This window comes from Mobula birostris, chromosome 11 (genome assembly GCF_030028105.1).
Source record: "Mobula birostris isolate sMobBir1 chromosome 11, sMobBir1.hap1, whole genome shotgun sequence".
NCBI classification, from domain to species: domain Eukaryota; kingdom Metazoa; phylum Chordata; class Chondrichthyes; order Myliobatiformes; family Myliobatidae; genus Mobula; species Mobula birostris.
The window spans coordinates 22,292,012-22,310,822 of record NC_092380.1 but is presented as its reverse complement, the minus strand read 5'-3'; the positions used below and the strand labels follow the sequence as shown (position 1 = coordinate 22,310,822).

General features: G+C 43.9%; 1 protein-coding gene across 2 annotated transcripts in view; it reads left to right on the top strand.

The window, feature by feature from the left end:
- Positions 1 to 16,871, top strand: part of LOC140204927 (protein kinase C and casein kinase substrate in neurons protein 3) — a 79,424-nt gene extending 62,553 nt beyond the window's left edge. The window contains exons 6-10 of one of the 2 annotated variants that reach the window (XM_072271903.1): positions 1,223 to 1,398; positions 2,933 to 3,053; positions 5,250 to 5,335; positions 8,534 to 8,646; positions 13,754 to 16,871. In XM_072271903.1, the coding sequence (XP_072128004.1) occupies positions 1,223 to 1,398; positions 2,933 to 3,053; positions 5,250 to 5,335; positions 8,534 to 8,646; positions 13,754 to 13,866 (609 nt within the window). In that variant the 3' untranslated portion in view covers positions 13,867 to 16,871. The remainder of the gene's footprint in view (positions 1 to 1,222; positions 1,399 to 2,932; positions 3,054 to 5,249; positions 5,336 to 8,533; positions 8,647 to 13,753) is intronic. The other variant, XM_072271905.1, reaches the window with a different exon arrangement.
- The last annotated feature ends 1,940 nt before the right edge of the window (positions 16,872 to 18,811 follow it).

The window sequence follows — 18,811 nt, the reverse complement described above, 5'->3', positions numbered from 1 at the left end:
GAGCCCTGTCATCGCTCTGTCACCACAGCACAGTAGCGTTGCGGTTAGTGTAACACTTTACAGCACCAGCGATTGAAAGAACGGGGTTCAATTCCCACGGCTGTATGTAAGGATATTGTACATTCTCCCTGTGACTGTGTGGATTCCCTCGGGTGCTCCTGTTTCCTTCCACATTCCAAAGACGTACCAGTTAGGGTTCGTAAGTTGTGGGCATGCTACGTTGGCTCTTGAAGCATGGTGACACTTGCGGGCTGCCCCCAGCACATTCTTGGACTGTGTTGGTTGTTGACGCAAACGACACATTTCATTCCACGTTTCCATGTACATGTGACAGAGAAAGCTAATCTTTTAATCCTTTATACTTTTTAAATGTCAGAAAACTAAGCATCACTATTTTGATGCTGGAAGAGCTTGAGTTGGGATGTCATGTTACAACTGTACAAGTCAATGACGGGACTGTATTTGCAGTCTCGTGTGCAGTTCTGGTTGCCCAGCTGTAGAAAGCATGTTGTTCAGCTGGACAGGGCTCAGAAAAGATTCACGAGAATGTTACCGGGACTGGAGGGCTAGAATTATAAGCAGAGGTTTATAAAATCATGAGATGTATAGAAAAGCTGGGTAGACAGAAACATACAAGGGTCTCGGCCAAAAACATCGATTCTTTATTGTTCCTTCAGCATTTTGCATGTGTTGTCCTGGATTTCCAGCATCTGCAGAATCTCTTGTGTTTGGGTAGTCATAGCCTTTTTACCACCCCTATAGTAGGGTTTCAAGGAAAGACTTAATAAAGGGTAGTGGGTGTATAGAGTGAGAGGCCAGAGGAAGTGATAGAGGCAGGTACGGGAACACAGATAGGGAAGAGAAAGGGTTATGAGCCAAATGTGGACAAATGGGACTAGCTCAGGCAACGGCTGATTTAAATAAGTTGGGCCAAAGGGCATCTTTCTGCGCTGTATAACTCAAATTAATTCTACTACTTTCTTGAATCGCTATCTTTACACGCAACTTAATAAGCATATCGGATCTTGACTAACATATGATTCGAAAGGCAGCACATCCAGCTCAGCACCCATTCTGTGTTGGGGTATTGGCCTAACCCGGAGCAGGTCCTGAACCTGCAACTTCCTGAACCAGACTGTGAACCCTGGCTCTGCAAGTGGATGTTGGGGCACTCACCATCTCCCCTCTCCGTTCTCACACACACCCCTCCCCACACCCCAAGGTTAAGCAACGTTACGCCAAGACTATAGAAGATTTGAACAAGTACAACCCAAAGTACATGGAAGAGATGGAGATGGTGTTTGACCAGAGCCAGCAGATGGAGCAGAAGCGCACAATCTTCCTCAAACAGATCTTCCTCTCCATTCATCGGCACCTTGACGTCACCAACAACGAAAGGTGAGATTGTACGACAAAGGAGCATAACTAGGCCATTTGACCCACCTTCTCCAATATTCCATCATGGCTGATTTATTATCCCTCTCAACCCCATTCTCCTGCCTTCACCCTGCAACCTTTGACACCCATACTAATCAAGAATCTATCAACCTCTACTTTAAATATACCCATTGACTTGGCCTTGATGGCCGTCTGTGGCAATGAATTCCACAGAGTCACCACTCTCTGGCTAAGGAAGTTGTTCTTCATCTCAGTTCTAAAGGGATGCTCTTCTATTCTGAGTCTGTGTTCTCTTGTCCAAGAACCCCCCCCCCCCCCCACTATTGGAAAGATCCTCTCCACTCCCACTCTATCGAGGATTTTCAATTTCAATGGGTTTCAATGACGTCATCCTTCATTCCTCTAAGCTCCAGTGAGTATTGGCACAGAGCCATCAAACGTGCGGTTAAGGCTGCATTGGGAGTGGGTTAATTGGGAGTGGACAATTCAGTGCTGAGTGATAGGAATACAAGGTACTGTTTGTTGAGTTTGTGTTTGGCCTCCCAATGCACCAGACAAGGCAGAGGACAGTTGCTGTGGGAACAGGAAGGGAGGTTGAAATGAGAGGCAACTGAATGCTCATGGTGCTCATCCCCCCCAACCCCAGTCTTAGGACATAGAACTTTGCATCACAGTACAGGCCCTTCGGCCCATGATGTTGTGCTGACCCTTTAACCTACTTTACGGAATGGCTATCTAAGAGTTTCTTAAATGTCCCAAGTGTATCTGCCTCTACCACCACCCCTGTTAGGGGGTTCCAGGCATCCACCACTGTGGGTAAGAAAACTCATCTTTGACCTCCTCCTTATACTTCCCTCTAATCATCTTAAAATTATACCCCCTTGTATTTGTCATTTCTGCCCTGGAGAAAAAATCTCTGGCAGTCCACTTGATCTGTTGGTCTTACTATCTTATACGCCTCCATTAAATCACCTCTCATCCTCCTTTGCTCCAGAAAGAAAAACCCAAGCTCGCTCAACCTCTCCTCATAAGCCATGCTCTCTAATCCAGACAGCATTCCAGTAAATCTCCTTGCAACCTCTTTAAAGCTCCCATATCCTTCCTATCATGAAATGACCAGAACTGAACACAACACTACAGAGTTTTATACAGCTGTAACACTACCTTGCAGTTCTTGAACTCAACCAGTGAAGGCCAACACACCATACGCCTTCTTAACATTGTTCAGGCTTCCAGTTGTACCTCCCAGTTTCTCGCTTGATTCCCTCCTCCCCTACCCACTTTCCCCCTCATCTGATCTCACCTATCACCTCCCACTCTTCCCTATTCTGGCCTCTTCCCCATCCGTTCCAGTTCTGTTGGGTCTCAGCCCGAAACATCAACTGTTTATTCCCCTCCATAAATGCCCAGTTCCACCCGCATTTTGTATGCTTTTCTCCTTCATAAAGGGTTGCATCTCCGATGTAGCAGGGGGCAGATCTACCTGAAGCAGTTTCTCAATCAATCCCAATTCTTGCCACTTCTCTCTCTGCAGCTTCAGGAATATTTTTAAGGATCTACACCAGACCGTGCTATCAATAAATGACCAGAATGACTTAAAATGGTGGCGAAACACGTACGGCCCAGGGATGCCGACAAACTGGCCGTACTTTGAGGTGAGTTTTGAAGCACCCTCTCCATTTGAGATAAAGATTAGCTTTATTTGTTACAGGTACATCGAAATGCTAGTCTCAGAAGGACCTAGACAGATTGGGAGAATGAGCAAAGTTGTGACAGATGGAATATTGTGTAGGGAATTAAATGGTAATGCACTTTGGTAGAAGGAATGACCATTTTCTAAACCAAGAGACAAAAATTCAGAAATCAGAGGTGCAAAGATACTTGCAGGATTCCCTCAAAGTTAACTTAACAGGTTGAGTCGATGGTAAGGAAGGCAAATACAATGCTAACGTTCATTTCAAGAGGACTAGAATATTTATTTTTATTTATGGATACAGCGCAGAGTGTGCACTTCCAGCCCAAGGAGCCGTGCTGCCCCAGCAATCCCTGATTCAACTTGGCCTAGTCATGGGACAATTTACAGCGACCACTTAACCTACTACCCAGAACGTCTTTGGACTGTGGGAGGAAACCAGAGCACCTGGAGAAAACCCACGCATTCCACGGGGAGGAAGTACAAACTCCTTATAGTTGATGTCGGAATTGAACTCCAAACTCTGATGCCCCCCTCTTTGGAGTTCAGAAGAATAAAACACATCACATATTGAAAGGCCTAGATGGAATGGATATGGAGAGGATGTTTCCTAGATTGGGGGAACCTAGGACCAGAAAGAACAGAGATGAGGAGGAATTTCTTTACCCAGAGGGTGGTCGATCTATAAAATTCATCACCACAGACAGCTGTAGAGGCCAAGTCATTGAGAATATTTAAAACAGAAATTGATAGATTCTTGATTAGCCAGGGCTTCAAAGGTTAAGGGAGAAAGCAGGAGAATGGGGTTGAAAGGGAAAATAAATCAACCATGGTGAAGAAGGTATGATGGGCTGATTGGCCTAATTCTGCTCCAGTGTTTTTATAGTCTATATAGGGAAATGGGCAATTACAGTTAGGAGCCAGTTACCGTCCCAGCTAATAATGTCCACCTCCCGACCACCGTCCTTCACAAGGTGGAACTCTCAGGGCAGAAACTGGTTCAGCTGGCGAGCCTCTTGCCCAAGAGTCAAAGGTTGATAATTGAAAGTTCCCTCTAGATTATGGCCAATACTCCCAAGGCAGCACAGAATAATAGTGCAACTGCTGGATAGATATACTTAATCCTGCCAACATCCTCCTGGCCTTCCAGCTATATCTCTGCCATTGTTCAACAGAAAACCAGGACAGTTCTCCCAGTAATGTGACTAATCTGGTTCGTGATCTGCTTATTAATTTACAGCTCCAGGGAACTTGTTGCGATTTGGAAACTGCCTCCTACACTTTACTGCTATCTCATAGTCATAGATCACTACAACACAGAGGCCTCTTCGGCCCATCTAGTCCATGATGGACTATTAATCTGCCTAGTCCCACTAACCTGCTCCAAGAGCATAATCCTCCATATCTCTCACATCCATGCACCTAACCAAATTTCTCTTAAAACTTGAAATCGAACCCAAATCCTCCACCTCCGCTGGCAGCTCGTTCTACACTCTGAACGATTACTTAGTTTCAAACCTAGTGCAAGATGAGGAACTGCTGCGTGCTTGTTCTTGCAGAAACATGGCTCCAGGACAATATCTCTTGCACCATCAATCTTCAGGCCATGCCACTCAAGGACTTGTGCTAATATTATATTGTGACTGTATGTGCTACTCTAACGATATGTGGTGTGTGTGACTGTACGTAGTGTTTTGCACCTTGGCCCCAGAGGAACGATGTTTCATAGAGTCACAAAGAAGTACAGCACAGAAACAGGCCCTTCAGCCTATTTAGTCCGTGCTGAAACCACTTAAACTACCTACTCCCATCGACTTACACTGGGACCATAGCCTTCCATACCCCTACCATCTATGTACTTCTCTTTAACATTGAAATCAAGCTTGCATGCACCACTTGTTCTGGCAGCTCGCACCACACTCTCATGACCCTCTAAGTGAAGAAGTTGCCCCTCTTGTTCCCCTTAAACTTCTCACCTTTCACCCTTAACCCATGAGCTCCGGTTGTAGTCCCACCCAACCTCAGTGGAAAAAACCTGCTTCATTTAACTGTATACTGTATGTGAGTATGGTTGAATGACAATTAAACTTGAACTAGATCACCTGGACTGAACTCTGTGCTTTACTGGCATCTTGACATTGAAGTTTTAATCTCACAGGAATGGAGCCCAGAGATGGAGAACATAACCGACAAGAAGGGGAAAGGACAGAAGGAAGGAGATAAGGTCGTACTTCAGAGTTTAAGGTAAACAGTGAGGATTCAGCTTCTTTCCTAAAGAACTGCTGCCCTCCTCTACTCATGTTTTCCCCCCTCTTCTATCCAACTTGCTCATTCGCCTACAGTGGCACCAAGCCCCTCTGTACCTCAACCTTCCTGCCCAGTGTACACATGCGAGTGTCCCCAACTTCCGCCTCAGAATACCAGCCTCGCTCGCTCCAGTTCAAACCGACTCTGTCAGGGTTACTGGATGGCAAGGACAACTAATCCTCCAGCTCAAAGCACCAAGTCCCTCTGTGGTATCCTGATCTCTGTTCACCAGGTTCTACAGAGTGGTTCAGATACTCCACACCCTTCAGGAGAACCAGGGATCGATAACGATTTCATAATCCCCTGCACTGTCCTTTCCAATTAGGCATTTGCTGTTGCTTTGTAAGCAAGAGGCATCAGGTAATTTCAAAGGAGCCCTTTGTCTGCCAACTAGTGATTACATTTCAGATTGGTCCTCATTGCCCATGACCTGGGAGCTGTCAGGTTGTGAGAGATGTGTGCTCAGTTCTAGTGGCTTCAGTATGGGAAGGATGTGGAAGTTTTAAAGAGGCTGCAGAAATTCACCAGGATGCTGCCTGGATTAGAGAGCATGCCTTGTAAGGATAGGTTGAACAAGGTAGGGTTTTGGAGCAAAGGAGTATGAGAGGTGACTTTGGAGAGGTGTACTTAATGATCAGAGGCATTGATTGAGTGGATGGGGTGGAAATGGCTAATATGAGGGGGTATAATTTTAAGGTGATTGGAGGAAAGTACAGGGTGAATGTCAGATGGAGTTCATTATTTTTACAGAGTGGTGGGTGCGTGGAACATGCTGACAGGGATGGTGATAGAGGCAGATACGTTAAGGAGACTTAGGCACATAGTTGATAGAAAAATGGAGGGCTGTTGGGAAAGAAGGATTAGATTGATCTTGGAGTAGGTTAAAACATTAGCACAATATCATAGGCAGAAAGGCCTGTACTGTTCTGTGTTCTAAATGCAAGCTTTTTTCCTCACTTCTTTGTGGACACAGCTCAGGCCAGGCATCAAGGCTGTATCCCTTCTGAAGGCGTAAGCATTCCCCGTGAATGGGGACGTTATGTAAGTGCAACAATCCATTTGCACAACAACCAGAGTGAGAAAGGAAGAGGGAACCGAGAGTGAGATCCATTTCATTTTGACTTTTTCACCAGAGAAGGGCCCCCCCCAAAAAAAAACTTTGGTTCAACTTCCTATGGCCCATGATAGGAAGCATAGGTCAAATGGACATCCAGGGCAGAAATGGCCAATACCAGGGGTGCATAATTTTAAGGTGATTGGAGAAATGTATGGGGGGGGATGTTAAGAGATAAGTTTTGTTTTCACAGAGAGTGGTGAGTGTGTGGAACGCCCTGCCAGGGGTGATGTGGGAGACCAGAGTCGAATTGATCTTGGAGTAGTTTAAAAGGTCAGCACAACATCGTGGGCTGAAGGGCCTGAACTGTTCTATGTTCAATGATGGAGTTCATGACTTAGGCACAGACTTAGGTGTCTTTGTCAAAGGCAGTAATTGCTTCTCAAAGGTTGCCCTGGGTGAACCACCTGCTCAGAATGCTGCAGATGTTCTGGTCCAAGTGTCCCTCTTGTGCCCCTGTCCTTCCAGCTACCAGAGAGCTCAGGTCAGGGACATGATGTGTACCTCTGTTCAGTAATGGAGAAGGTAGCCAGATTCAACTTTGATGCTCTTCATGGTCAAACATTATAAATAATAATGAATTAATAGAAATGAGCAACAATGGGATGCTGAGGCTTTATAGCGCATTGGTCAGACCACACTTGGGAGCACTGAGAGCAGTTTTAGGCTACTTATCCAAAAAAAGATTTGCTGGCATTGGAGAGAGTCCAGAGGAAGTCGATAAGAATGATTCTGGGAATGAAAGAGATAACACATGGGAGCATTTAAAGTGTCTTAATGAAAACTATCAAGCATTGAAAGACTTAGATAAGAGTGGATGTGGAGAGGTTTCCTATTGTTGGGGAGTCTGAGATCAGAAGGCACAACCTCAGAATAGAAGAATGTCTCTTTAGGACAGAGATGAGGAGGAAGTTTGGCCCTGGAGACCAAATCATTGAGTATATTTAAAGTTGAGGTTGATTAGTTCTTGATTATTCAGGACATCAAAGGTTACAGAGAGAAAGCTGGACAATGGGGTTGAAAGAGGTGATAAATCAGCCGTGATGGAATGGCAGAGCAGACTCAATGGGCTGAATAGCCTAATTCTGCGCCTGTGTCTTATGGAATATCGAGACTCTTTGAAGTCAAAACAGAAGACGTCAGGACTATGCAGCAGGTCAGTCAGTAAAGTCAATTTATTCACCATGTACAACCCTGAGATTCATTTTCTTGCAGGCATTCCCAGTAGATCCTTCAAGAGAACAACAACCTTGTTGTAGTTTGGAGGCTTGCTTGCCTCAGTGACCTGGAGAGCTATGTTGGCTGGAGTCAGAGCTTTGTGTTTTGGCTCTGGGTAAGGTCACCCAGGTTCAATGGTTCAGCTCAGGGCTAACAACACTTACTGGTCAAAAAAGTTGTTACGGAAACAGCAATGGGGAATCCTTCTATGTCTGAGTGTGACCGTTTCCTTCATTGCTGCCCTAAATGCCAGCGGCATTACTGGCAATAATGATTCACAGTAGATACAAAGAAACAATAGAATCAATGAAAAACTACACAGATAACCAAGAACAAATTGCAAATTAAAAATATAATATTGAGAACATTAGTTGCAGTGTTTTTGAAGCTGGGTTTTTGAATGGTTAATGATTGATTGACCAGATGAAAGGTCACCAACTTGAAACATGAACGGCTTCTCCCTCCATGGACACCCGAGTTGCTCTGTATTTCCAACATTTTCTGTTGCTTTAAGTTTCCAGAATCTGTAGTAGATTTGGTTTCCTCTGGCTACTCACTATCTAAGGCATCCCAAGCAGAGGAATCAAAATGCAATAAAGAATTGTTATTTCAATTTCTGGTCCTCGGACATGCCAATTGATGCCCAGGTTCGGAGCCTTGGATACAAACAGGGATCCAAAATGAGCTTGCTGTGAACAGGAGGCTCTCCTCAAACCCGATGGTGACCATGCCTCCATTGCAGATGCCGGTTCACAGCCAGAGTTCGTTTTAAAAGCCACTCCTCTTTTGCTTTGGTTTCACAGTTTAAATAAAGGTTATTCCCTTGGCGAGGATGGCACAAACATCCCTGGCGTCAGAATCCGAGCACTGTATGATTACTCCAGCCAGGAAGCCGATGAGCTCAGTTTTAAGGCGGGTAAGCTCTATGTCATCAACTTATGCCTCGTAATGTTCCCCCAAAACGCAGGGCCGGAAGCTGCAGGAGAGAAGGGACTCTGGAGATTGAATTCCTCCCCCTCCTGTACCCTCTGAACCTCATGGTTGGAAGACATGCTCTCAATCTGTCTCTCCCTGAACTTTGCACAGTAATAGGCAGCCTGTCCCTACAGATCAATGTTGCTATTCATGTTCTTTAAAAGACTCCTTGCATTCTACTAAACCCAAAAATGTCATAGAGTACAACAGCACAGAGAGACTCTTCAGCCCATCTAGTCTGTGCTGGCCTGGTCTGTCTTGTCCCAACTACTGTTCTATAGCTCTCCAGACCTCCCTCATCCATTTAAGACATTTAACATTTATCTCTCATTTAATACTTCTCTTAAATGTTAACAGTTGAACTCACATCTACCACTGGCAGCTCGTTGTATTCATCCACTCCTTTGTTCCTTGTATTACCCCATCTAACCAGTCTGGGATAAGGGGTTTATCCTGGATTGCCTACTGTTTTATCCCATTCTGATACATGTGTTCATTTCTTCTATTATTCTTGTAGTTATCACCCCTGTTCTGGTCTTGTCTACCAGTACAAACATCATCTAATATTTATCCTATTAAACCTCACTTCAAAGAGTTTCAAAGCTTTGATCTCCTTCCTGGTGAAGGGTTCCTGCCTGCTCACAATTCCCAGATAATTCTAACCTTCGATCATGTTCATCGTAATCATTTTTATGCACCTTCGTCTGTATTATTTTTAGAAGTTCTCCACCTACTGTCATCAGAAAGTTTCCCTCACTGCCTGTTCTTTTCACACTTTCATTTCCTTACCCTTTTCTTTCCCGCTCAATCTTCCTGTTCCATTGAGTTTAGTTTCTTTACATCCACTTCTACTGGAGTTATCTCAGCAAAGCCACCTCCAGTCCTGATGAAGGGTCTCGGCCCGAAACATCGACTGTACCTCTTTCTAGAGATGCTGCCTGGCCTGCTGCGTTCACCAGCAACTTTGATGTGTGTTGCTTGAAATTCCAGCATCTGCAGATTTCCTCGTGTTCCAGTTCTGCATTGTTCTGTTTGTTGAAGCCCTCACCAGTCTGTGCTAGCCCCTCTAACTATGCCATAGTCATACAGCATTCCTTCTTTGATGGCCCCTCCAGGGTCTTGTTCTAAATCATCTCCCCTGGCCCAAGCACAGTCAATACTCCATTACTTCCCGTTGTCTGACCCTGTGGGGTCTTGTTCTAAATCATCTCCCCTGGCCCAAGCACAATCAATACTCCATTACTCACCGTCTTCGAGTTCCTCATCTCACCACTGAGAAACTTCAGCTTCACATCTTCTTCATTCACACTCTTGAAATCTTCATCAAGATCCTGTTGGACCTACTTTATCACATCTGAGTTTCAACCATAAGATCATAAGACATAGGAACAGAATTTGGCTATTTGGCCCAACGAGTCTGCTCCACCATTCCATCATGGCTGATTTTTCCCTCTCAACCCCATTGTCTTGCCCTCTCCCCATAACCATTGACACCCTGACTAATCAAGAACATATCAACCTCCGCTTTAACCCTCTACAGCCATCCGTGGCAATGAATTCCACAGATTCACTACCCTCTGGTTAAAAAAATTCCTCCTCATCTGTTCAAAATGGTTATTCCTCTACTCTAAGGCTGTGCCCTCTGGTCATAAGCTCCCCCACCATAGGAAACATCCTCCCTATTTAGGCCTTTCAATACTCTATACATTTCAATAAGGCCCCCACCCCATCTCATTCTTCTAAACTCCAGCGAGTACAGGCCAAGACTCATCAAACACTCCTCATACATTAACCCACTAACTCCCAAAATAATCCTTGTGAACCACCTCTGGACCCTCTCCAATGTCAGCACATCCTTTCTTGGACAAGGGGCCCAAACCTCTCACAATACTACAAATGTGGTCTAACCAATGCCTTATAAAACCACAGCTTTACATCCTTGCTCTATTCTAGTCCTCCGGAAATGAATGCTTTGTCACCACTGACACAGGCTGTGAGTTGACCTTTAGGGGAATTCTGCACAAGGACTCCCAATTCCTTGTACCTTTGATTTTTCAATTTTCTCCTCATTTAGAAAATAGACTACGCTTTTATTCCCTCCACTGTATTCTATCTGCCGTTTCTTTGCCCATTCTCCCAGTCCGTCCTCCTTCTGCAGACTCCCTGCTTCCTCAACACTACCCACCCTTCCACCTACCTTTGTATCAATTGCAAACTTGGCCACAAAGCCATCAGTTCCATCTTCCAAATTACTGACATACAATGTGAAAAGAAGCGGTCCCAACACTGACCTCTGTCACCAGCAGCCAACCAGAATAGGACACCTTTATTCCTACTCTGCCCCTGCCAGTCAGCCAATCTTCTACCTGTGCTAGTATCTTTCCTGTAATACCATCGGCTCTTATCTTGTTAAGTAGCCTCATGTGTGGCACCTTGACAAAGATCTTATATAAATCCAAGTAAATAACATTCATTGATTTTCCTTTGTCTATACTGGCGGTTAACTACCTGAAGAACTCCAATAGATTTGTCAGGCAAGATTTCGCCTTAAGGAAACCATGGTGACTTTGCCCTACTTTATCACACGCCACGACGTACCCAGAACTTCGTCCTTAATAACTAACTCCAATGTCTTCCCAACCACTGAAGTTAGGCTAACTGGTCTGTAATTTCCTTCCTCTTTCTCCCTCCCTTCTTAAAGAGTGAAGTGACATTTGCCATTTTCCAGACCTCCAAAAAAATCTATTGATTCCTGAAAGATCATTACTGATGTCTCCACAATCTCTTTAGCTGCCTGTTTCAGAACTCTGGGGTGTAGCCCATCTTGTCCAGGTGACTGTATCTTTACACCTTTCAATTTGCCATGCACCTTCTTAGTAATAGCAACTAAACTCACTTCTGCCCCGTCACTCTCGCATTTCTGGCATACTACAGGAATTCTGCAGATGCTGGAAATTCAAGCAACACACATAAAAGTTGCTGGTGAACGCAGCAGGCCAGGCAGCGTCTCTAGGAAGAGGTGCAGTCGACGTTTCAGGCCGAGACCCTTCGTCAGGACTAACTGAAGGAAGAGTGAGGACTGGCATACTGTTAGTTTCTTCCACAGTGAAGAATGACTTGACTGTTGAAGACACGCTTCCTAATAAATTTCGTTCCTCTTTGAAATGCGGGGTTAAGTTCAAATTTGATGCTAGTTGTTTTGTTAACTAGGAGGCTGGGACAATTCTGCATTAAGGAATGCCCCTTTTTAATTAGGATTAAAGCAGAAAAGAGGAGTTTTCTCTATTTACAGCAGCACTTGGTCTGAGGGCCTGCAGATCACAGAGCACTCTGGATCAAAGTGAATTGACCTTACTAGCATTATACTGGATTGGTGAAGACTGCATTCAGCTCAGCCAAGTATATAATGCTTAGATTGATGGGATTCAGATAGTCAGATGGTTATCACATGAGATAAGTGATACAAACATCCTAACTCCAGCCTTCGTTTACGTGCCTGTTAAATGTCATATCGGTTCATAGCCTCCTCTACTGTCATGATGCGGCTGATTTCAAGTTGGAGAGAAACACCGCATTTTCCATTTGGGTAGCCTCCAACCTGACGGCATGAGCATCAATTTCTCTAACTTCCGGCAGTTTTCTCCCCTTCCCTTCTCTCCTTTCCCAATCCCCATTTTGACTCCCTTTTTACACAGTCTTCTCATCTGCTTATCAGCTCCCTCTTCCTGCCCTTTCTCCCATGCTCCACTGTCCTCTATCAGATTCTTCCTTCTTCAGCCCTTTACTAATCTATTATCTTCCAGCTTCTTGCTTCCTCTCCCCCTTACCGGCCAACTTGTCCTCCTCCCCCACCGTATTCTCCTATCTTTCCCAGTCCTGATGAAGGGCCTTAGCCCAAATCAACTGTTTATTTCCCCTCCATAGAAGCTGCCTGACCTGCTGAGTTCCTCCAGTATTTTGCACGTCTTCCTCTAGACGTCCAGCAGCTGCAGATTCTCTGGTGTTTAGCAATTGGGAGTTCCCCTGTAGATCATCTTGTTTGCCATCCAGCTGGGGTTTGGTCAGGGGATTGTGAAGCAGAATGGGAAGTTGAGCAATTAAGTATCAGACCATTTAAGAAAAAGATAAGTTGGCAATTATTAAGTTTGTGAGGTCTTGGACCAAATCATTGCTTGCATGACTTGGGTGGAGGCTGACACCTAGTGACTGGAAGCAAGCTGGGTGATTTATTTTGGACACTGGGCAGAAAAGTGAAATTATTCCAGAAATGCTGTATGTGAGGAGGAGGACATGCAATTGGGGAGATTTGACAGTGTTGCCAGAAACAAGAATTCTAGCTACACGAAAAATCAGGTAGGCTGGAGTTGCATTCCTCCAACATCTTGGTTATTTCCTTTTTAGTTTTAGACCTGGCACAGACAAGTTATAAGGGATGGAAAAATAATGCTTTTCTCTGCTTGAGGCCATTGTAAACAAGCAGTTAAGGCAGATCAGGAAACGTTTGTGTGATCAGTGATTTGCAGAATAATATGCCAGGACTTGGGAACCAAGTTGCTTACGCTTGCTCTGTATTCATATGTCAGAGCAACACACACGAAATGCTGGAGGATCTCAGCAGGTCTGGCGGCATCCATGGAGGGGAAATAAAGCCAGTATGGGCCGAGACCTTTCATCAGGACTGGAAAGGATGGGAGAAGCCAGAATAAGAATCTGGGGGGTGGGGAGGGGAACAAATACACATGACAGGTGAGGGGGAAGGAGGGTATGAAGTAAGAAGCTAGGAGGTGATAGGTGGAAGAGGTAAAGGGCTGAGAAAGAAGGAATCTGATAGAAGGGGAGAGCAGACCATGAGAGAAAGGGAAGGAGGAGAGTCACCAGAGGGAGGTGATGGGCAAGTGAGAAGAAAAGGGATAAGACGGGAGTCAGAAAGGGGAATGGAAGAGGGTGGATGAGAAATCAATGTTCACGCCATCAGGTTAGAACACGACTGTTGATGTTCTATAACATTCTGCTTATTGGACACTTGTATTCCTGTGCGTGTTTTCCAGGTCAGGAGCTGACTAAAGTAGAGGACGAGGATGAACAAGGATGGTGTAAAGGTTACCTCGATGGAGGCCGCATCGGACTGTACCCTGCAAACTATGTAGAAGTTATACAGTAGAAAGCATTCACCCAAAGAGGACATCTAAACCAAAGGTCTCCGCACCACCAGGAACCATCCCAAAGCGTGTCTCGACATCACCGCTTTCAGGAATTTTAGGTTATTTTTGTTGTTTTTAATAATTTAGCCTGTGGATACTAATGACACTATTACCTGGGTGGACTTAGTAAGTCAAATTATACAAGGGAGTCAGATGAATATTGTAAGTTACTGATGCAGCCAAAATAGATTAGAGACTGTGGGGTATTCAATTGATTTTTATTGGCAGCTGGTTCATTGATAAATTTACAGGACATCCATCTGTTTAAGATTTTCTAAGCTTGGCAATGTGAGAAAGTTAGAGCCACATTAAAACATTTAATGGTTACACAAATGAAGCCACACTGGTGTTAAGTTCCAGTGTGTTGTCAGGGAGACAACAATACTAACCAGCCAGCTTCCTGTCAAAATCACTTTGTCAAACAGTGATTGGTATCAAAGTTCTTTTCAGGTACAAGATCCCTCATGCTGGAAAATCTTCAACTTTTGATGAGGCCAGTTACCTTCAAAGTATTTTAGATGCTACTTTATGTACAGAGTTTTTAAACAAAGCCCACACCTTGTGCATCATAAACACTTAAGTGAATGCACGAGAATCTCATACCAAACTAGAAAAGTCAAATGCATAAGTAAATAGTACAAGTTAACGCTCTAACATTCCCTGGCTAACACTAAGATCTTGTTAGACTCCTTTATATACCCAATACAAAACATTAACAATAGTTTACTCACCCCAAAACTGTAAATCCCACCTGCAGTACTTACAAACTGGTTCCATTTTCACAGAAATCCGTCAGTTGATTTTGTTTACAAGTTTCAAAATACACAAAAATCGCTAAATATAGTAACCTTACCTCTGGCACCATTGTAATGAAAGGCATCAAAAGCACATAAGAATTACTAAAAGTGGAGAGAGAAGAGACGAGTTCTGCTGTTTGTAGGAATTAACATACTATAAAGAGTGTACATCAAACTTCTGAAGTTAACAGAAGTTTGTTCAGGTGCCTTTAAGTGGGCATTTATAACTCAGGATGGCCAATATGTGCCAGAGGGCTTTGCAGCCAAGCATTCAGGACTTAATTCGGAAACACATGTTCAAATACAGCACCATAGCAGCTGGGAAATTAAATAAACCTTGAATTTAAAAAAGCAAATCTCAGTAAACTTCAAACACCAGACATCTATAAAAAGAAATTTCACCCACACTTGTAGGGAAGGAAATCTACTGCCCTCGCTTGGTCTGGCCTGTTTGTAACTCCAGTCTCGGGGCAGTTCAGCCGGCTGATGCCCCACATCCCAGATACTTTTCACATTGTCCCCTGCAACACACCCACTAATATTGGCCCTAACCACTCTAATAATACTCAATCTATTAATATAACCTTTACTGCAACTCTGAGAAGTTCTAGACCCCTTAAAGTGACAAGCACAAAAAATACCCTTCAACCATCACAATATGCCCAGGTAATTCTCTCCCTCAAAGCATGAAGAACCTCCTACCCATATGAAGGTCTGTACTTTTATTATTGACCATCGACTAACAGCAGAATAGAAAAATGTTAGAATTGCACCTTTAGTCAAGACTTGATGAGAAATCTACTTGCTACCAATGACAAATATTAGCCCTCCTCATCTCTGGTGCAGTTCCAGTACTGTCTTCTTTCAGGTGCTCAGCAGGTCGGGGGGCATCTATGGAGAGGAATGAACTGTAGACGTTTTGGACTGAAACCCTTCATCAGGTTCAGGGACAGCCTGAAACATCAACTCTTTATTCCTCTCCATAGCTGCTGCCTGACTTGCTGAGCTCCTTCAGCATTTTGTGTGTGTTGCTCTGGATTTCCAGAATCTGTGTCTATGCTCAGCATTCAAAGCTATTTTTTTCTACATGAAACTGTAATCTCTGTAAATAAACACTTTAACTCAAGGGGTAGAGACTATATGCAGAGCTACTGCAAACTGAAACCTTGACATCCAACGTCATACAAGAGTTCTATCTCCTAAATGAGAAGTTTTTTTTTGTTAAAATCACATTGTTCTATTTGTATTTTTATTGCAAGACACTCTGAAACAGTCAGTAAAGGAGAGTCCCATTTCATTACCACAAACTAGACGATGCTAGTGTAGCAGCAAGAGGAGCTATTGGCAGAGGGGAATAGTCATCCACCAAGTGCCTTAACATTTATCAATAATCCCTGTGGTCCAATGGATGTGGGAATCTGGCTGTGATTTCTTTTCCATCATCACATCCAACTGTTAATGACCAGCCTGAGGTTCTGATGGAGAGCATTCAGTGAATATCACAGGTGTACTGTGCTGTAGAACAGTGTCCTGATTTTCCTCAGCACTTAGGAGTTACAACAGAACTATTATCGTCTGTGGAAGCAACCTCCAACATGTCCCCTATCCTAGAAAGAGAGGAACAAGTAGAAATTGAAACTTGGATAATATATTCCTTACGAAACAGTGCAGTATTTCATATCCTAAGAGCAGGGGGTTCCCAACCCCTTTTTTTTTTAAAACCATGGACCCCTACCATTAACCAAGGAGTCCCTGGAGTCCAGGTTGGGAGCCCCCATCCTAGAGAGATATATTCGTGAATTTTGAATAACTTCATTACAGCCACATTTCTAGCCTCTCCCCGAAAGGTAAATTGACCAGGATTTCCAGGTAGATGCATTAATTATCCTGGCCAGAGGGGGTAAACTTGAAAGCCATTGTTATACCATCAAACTGACCGTTACAGACAGTTTATTCTCCTTTATTAGTTCAGCTAAGGAAGAACATTTTGGTTTATAGCTCCCTCCTTATGAACTGTGACGTTATGACAAAAACATCAAAGGAATGTTTTGTTGATTTATACAAAATATATATTAACTGACAGGAAGCTACATTCACCAATCTTTGTACACTGCAAACGCTTTTGATTTCAATATGTAGCAATAAATTAACTTGACTGAGACGTTGAATCTTCTGCTGATTGTGTTCTCTTCACTTGAATCTGCTTATCTGAAGACTAGGAGATAGAAATGAAATCACAGTCTTTAAAGATTAGAGTAATTTTGTCACATGTGAAATGCGTCATTTGTGTCAAATCAAATCAGCACAGATTGTAGCCCGCAAGTGTCAAAGTTCAAAGCAAATATATTGCCAAAGTACATACATGTCACCACATATAATCCTGGGTTTCATTTTATTGTGGGTTTTCACAGTAAACATAAGAAACAATACAATCAATGAAAGACAACCCCACAATAAGGATGACAACAACTAATGTACAGAAGAACACAAACTGTACAAATACAAAATGATAAAACAATAAATAAGCAATAAATACTGAGAAAATGAGTTGTAGAACCTTTGAAAGTGAATCCATGGGTTGTAGGAACAATTCAGTAATAGGGCAAGTGATGTTATCTCCTCTGGTTCAAGATCCTGATGGTAGAGGGGTAGTAACTATTCCAGAACCTGGTGGTGTGGAGTCCAAGTCCTGCACACCTCCTTCCTCATGGCAGCATCGAGAAGAGAGCACGACCTGGATGTTGGGGGTCCTTGATGATGGATGCTGTTTTTCTGCAACAGCGCTCCATGTCGATATGGTCAATAGTGGGAAGGGTGGTACCCATGATGGATTGGGCCGTGCCCACTACTTTTTGCAGCATTTTCCGTTCCAGGGCATTGGTGTTTCCACACCAGGACATGATGCAACCAGTCACCATACTCCCCACCTCACATCCACAGAGGTCCGTCAAAGTTTTAGATGACCTGCTGAATTTTCACTGACTTCTAAGAAAGCAAAAGGCACTGTAATGCTTCCTTCGTAATGGCACTTGGACAGATCCTCGAAATGATAACATTCAGGAACTTAAAGTTGCTGACCCTCTCCGACTCTGATCCCCAATGAGGACTGGCTCTGGTTTCCTCTCCCTGTATCAACTCCTTCGTCTCGCTGACACTGAGTGAGAGGTTGCTGTTGTGGCACCACTCAGCCAGACTTTTATTCTCACCTCTACATGCTGCTTCGTCACTACCTTTGATTTGGCCAATGACAGTGGTGTCAGCAAGCTTGAATATGGCATCGGAGCTGTGCTTAGCCTCACAGTCGTAAGTGTAAAGCGAGTAGAGCAGGGGGCTAATCACAGCCCTGTGGTGCACCTGTGCTGAATCTGAACCAACCGAGGCAATCGAGGATCCAGTATTGAGGCTAAGATCTTTAATCCTATTGATTAGTTTTGAGGGGATGATAGTGTTGAATGCCGAGCTGCAGATGATAAAGAACATCCTGATGTATGCATCTTCACTGTTTCAAGTATTCTAGGGTTGAGTGAGAAACTAATGAAATGTTGTTGACCTTTTGTGACGGTAGGCAAATTGGAGCAGATCCAACTCACTTCTCAGGCAGGAGTTGATAGGTTTCATCATCAAACTCTCAAAGCACTTCATTACAGAGGATGTAAATGCTACTGGACGATAGGTTCTTCTTAGGCACTGATAATTGAAGCAAGTGGATATCTCAGGCTGCCCAAGTGGGAGGTTAAAGATGTCAGTGAACACACCAGTTGATCACAGGTCTTTAGAGTACTCAGCCAGGATGCCTTCTGTGGGTTCACCCTCCTGAAGGATGCTCTCACATTGGCCTCAAAGACTGAAATCACAGGGTCATTGGGAGTTCGTGAAGGTCCTCAGCGGTTTGAGTCAAAGCCAGCAGAGAAGGTACTGAGCTCATCTGGGAGCAAAAGTTATTTTGCTTGGTTTCAGTTTATAAGAGGTGATAACATTCCAACCCTGCCACAGCTGTCAGGTATTCTTCACTGACTCACGTTTGGTTCAGAATTGCCACTTTGCATGTGACATGGTTTTCTGGAGATCACACCTGGACCTCTTGTATTTTGCTTGGTTGCTAGATCTG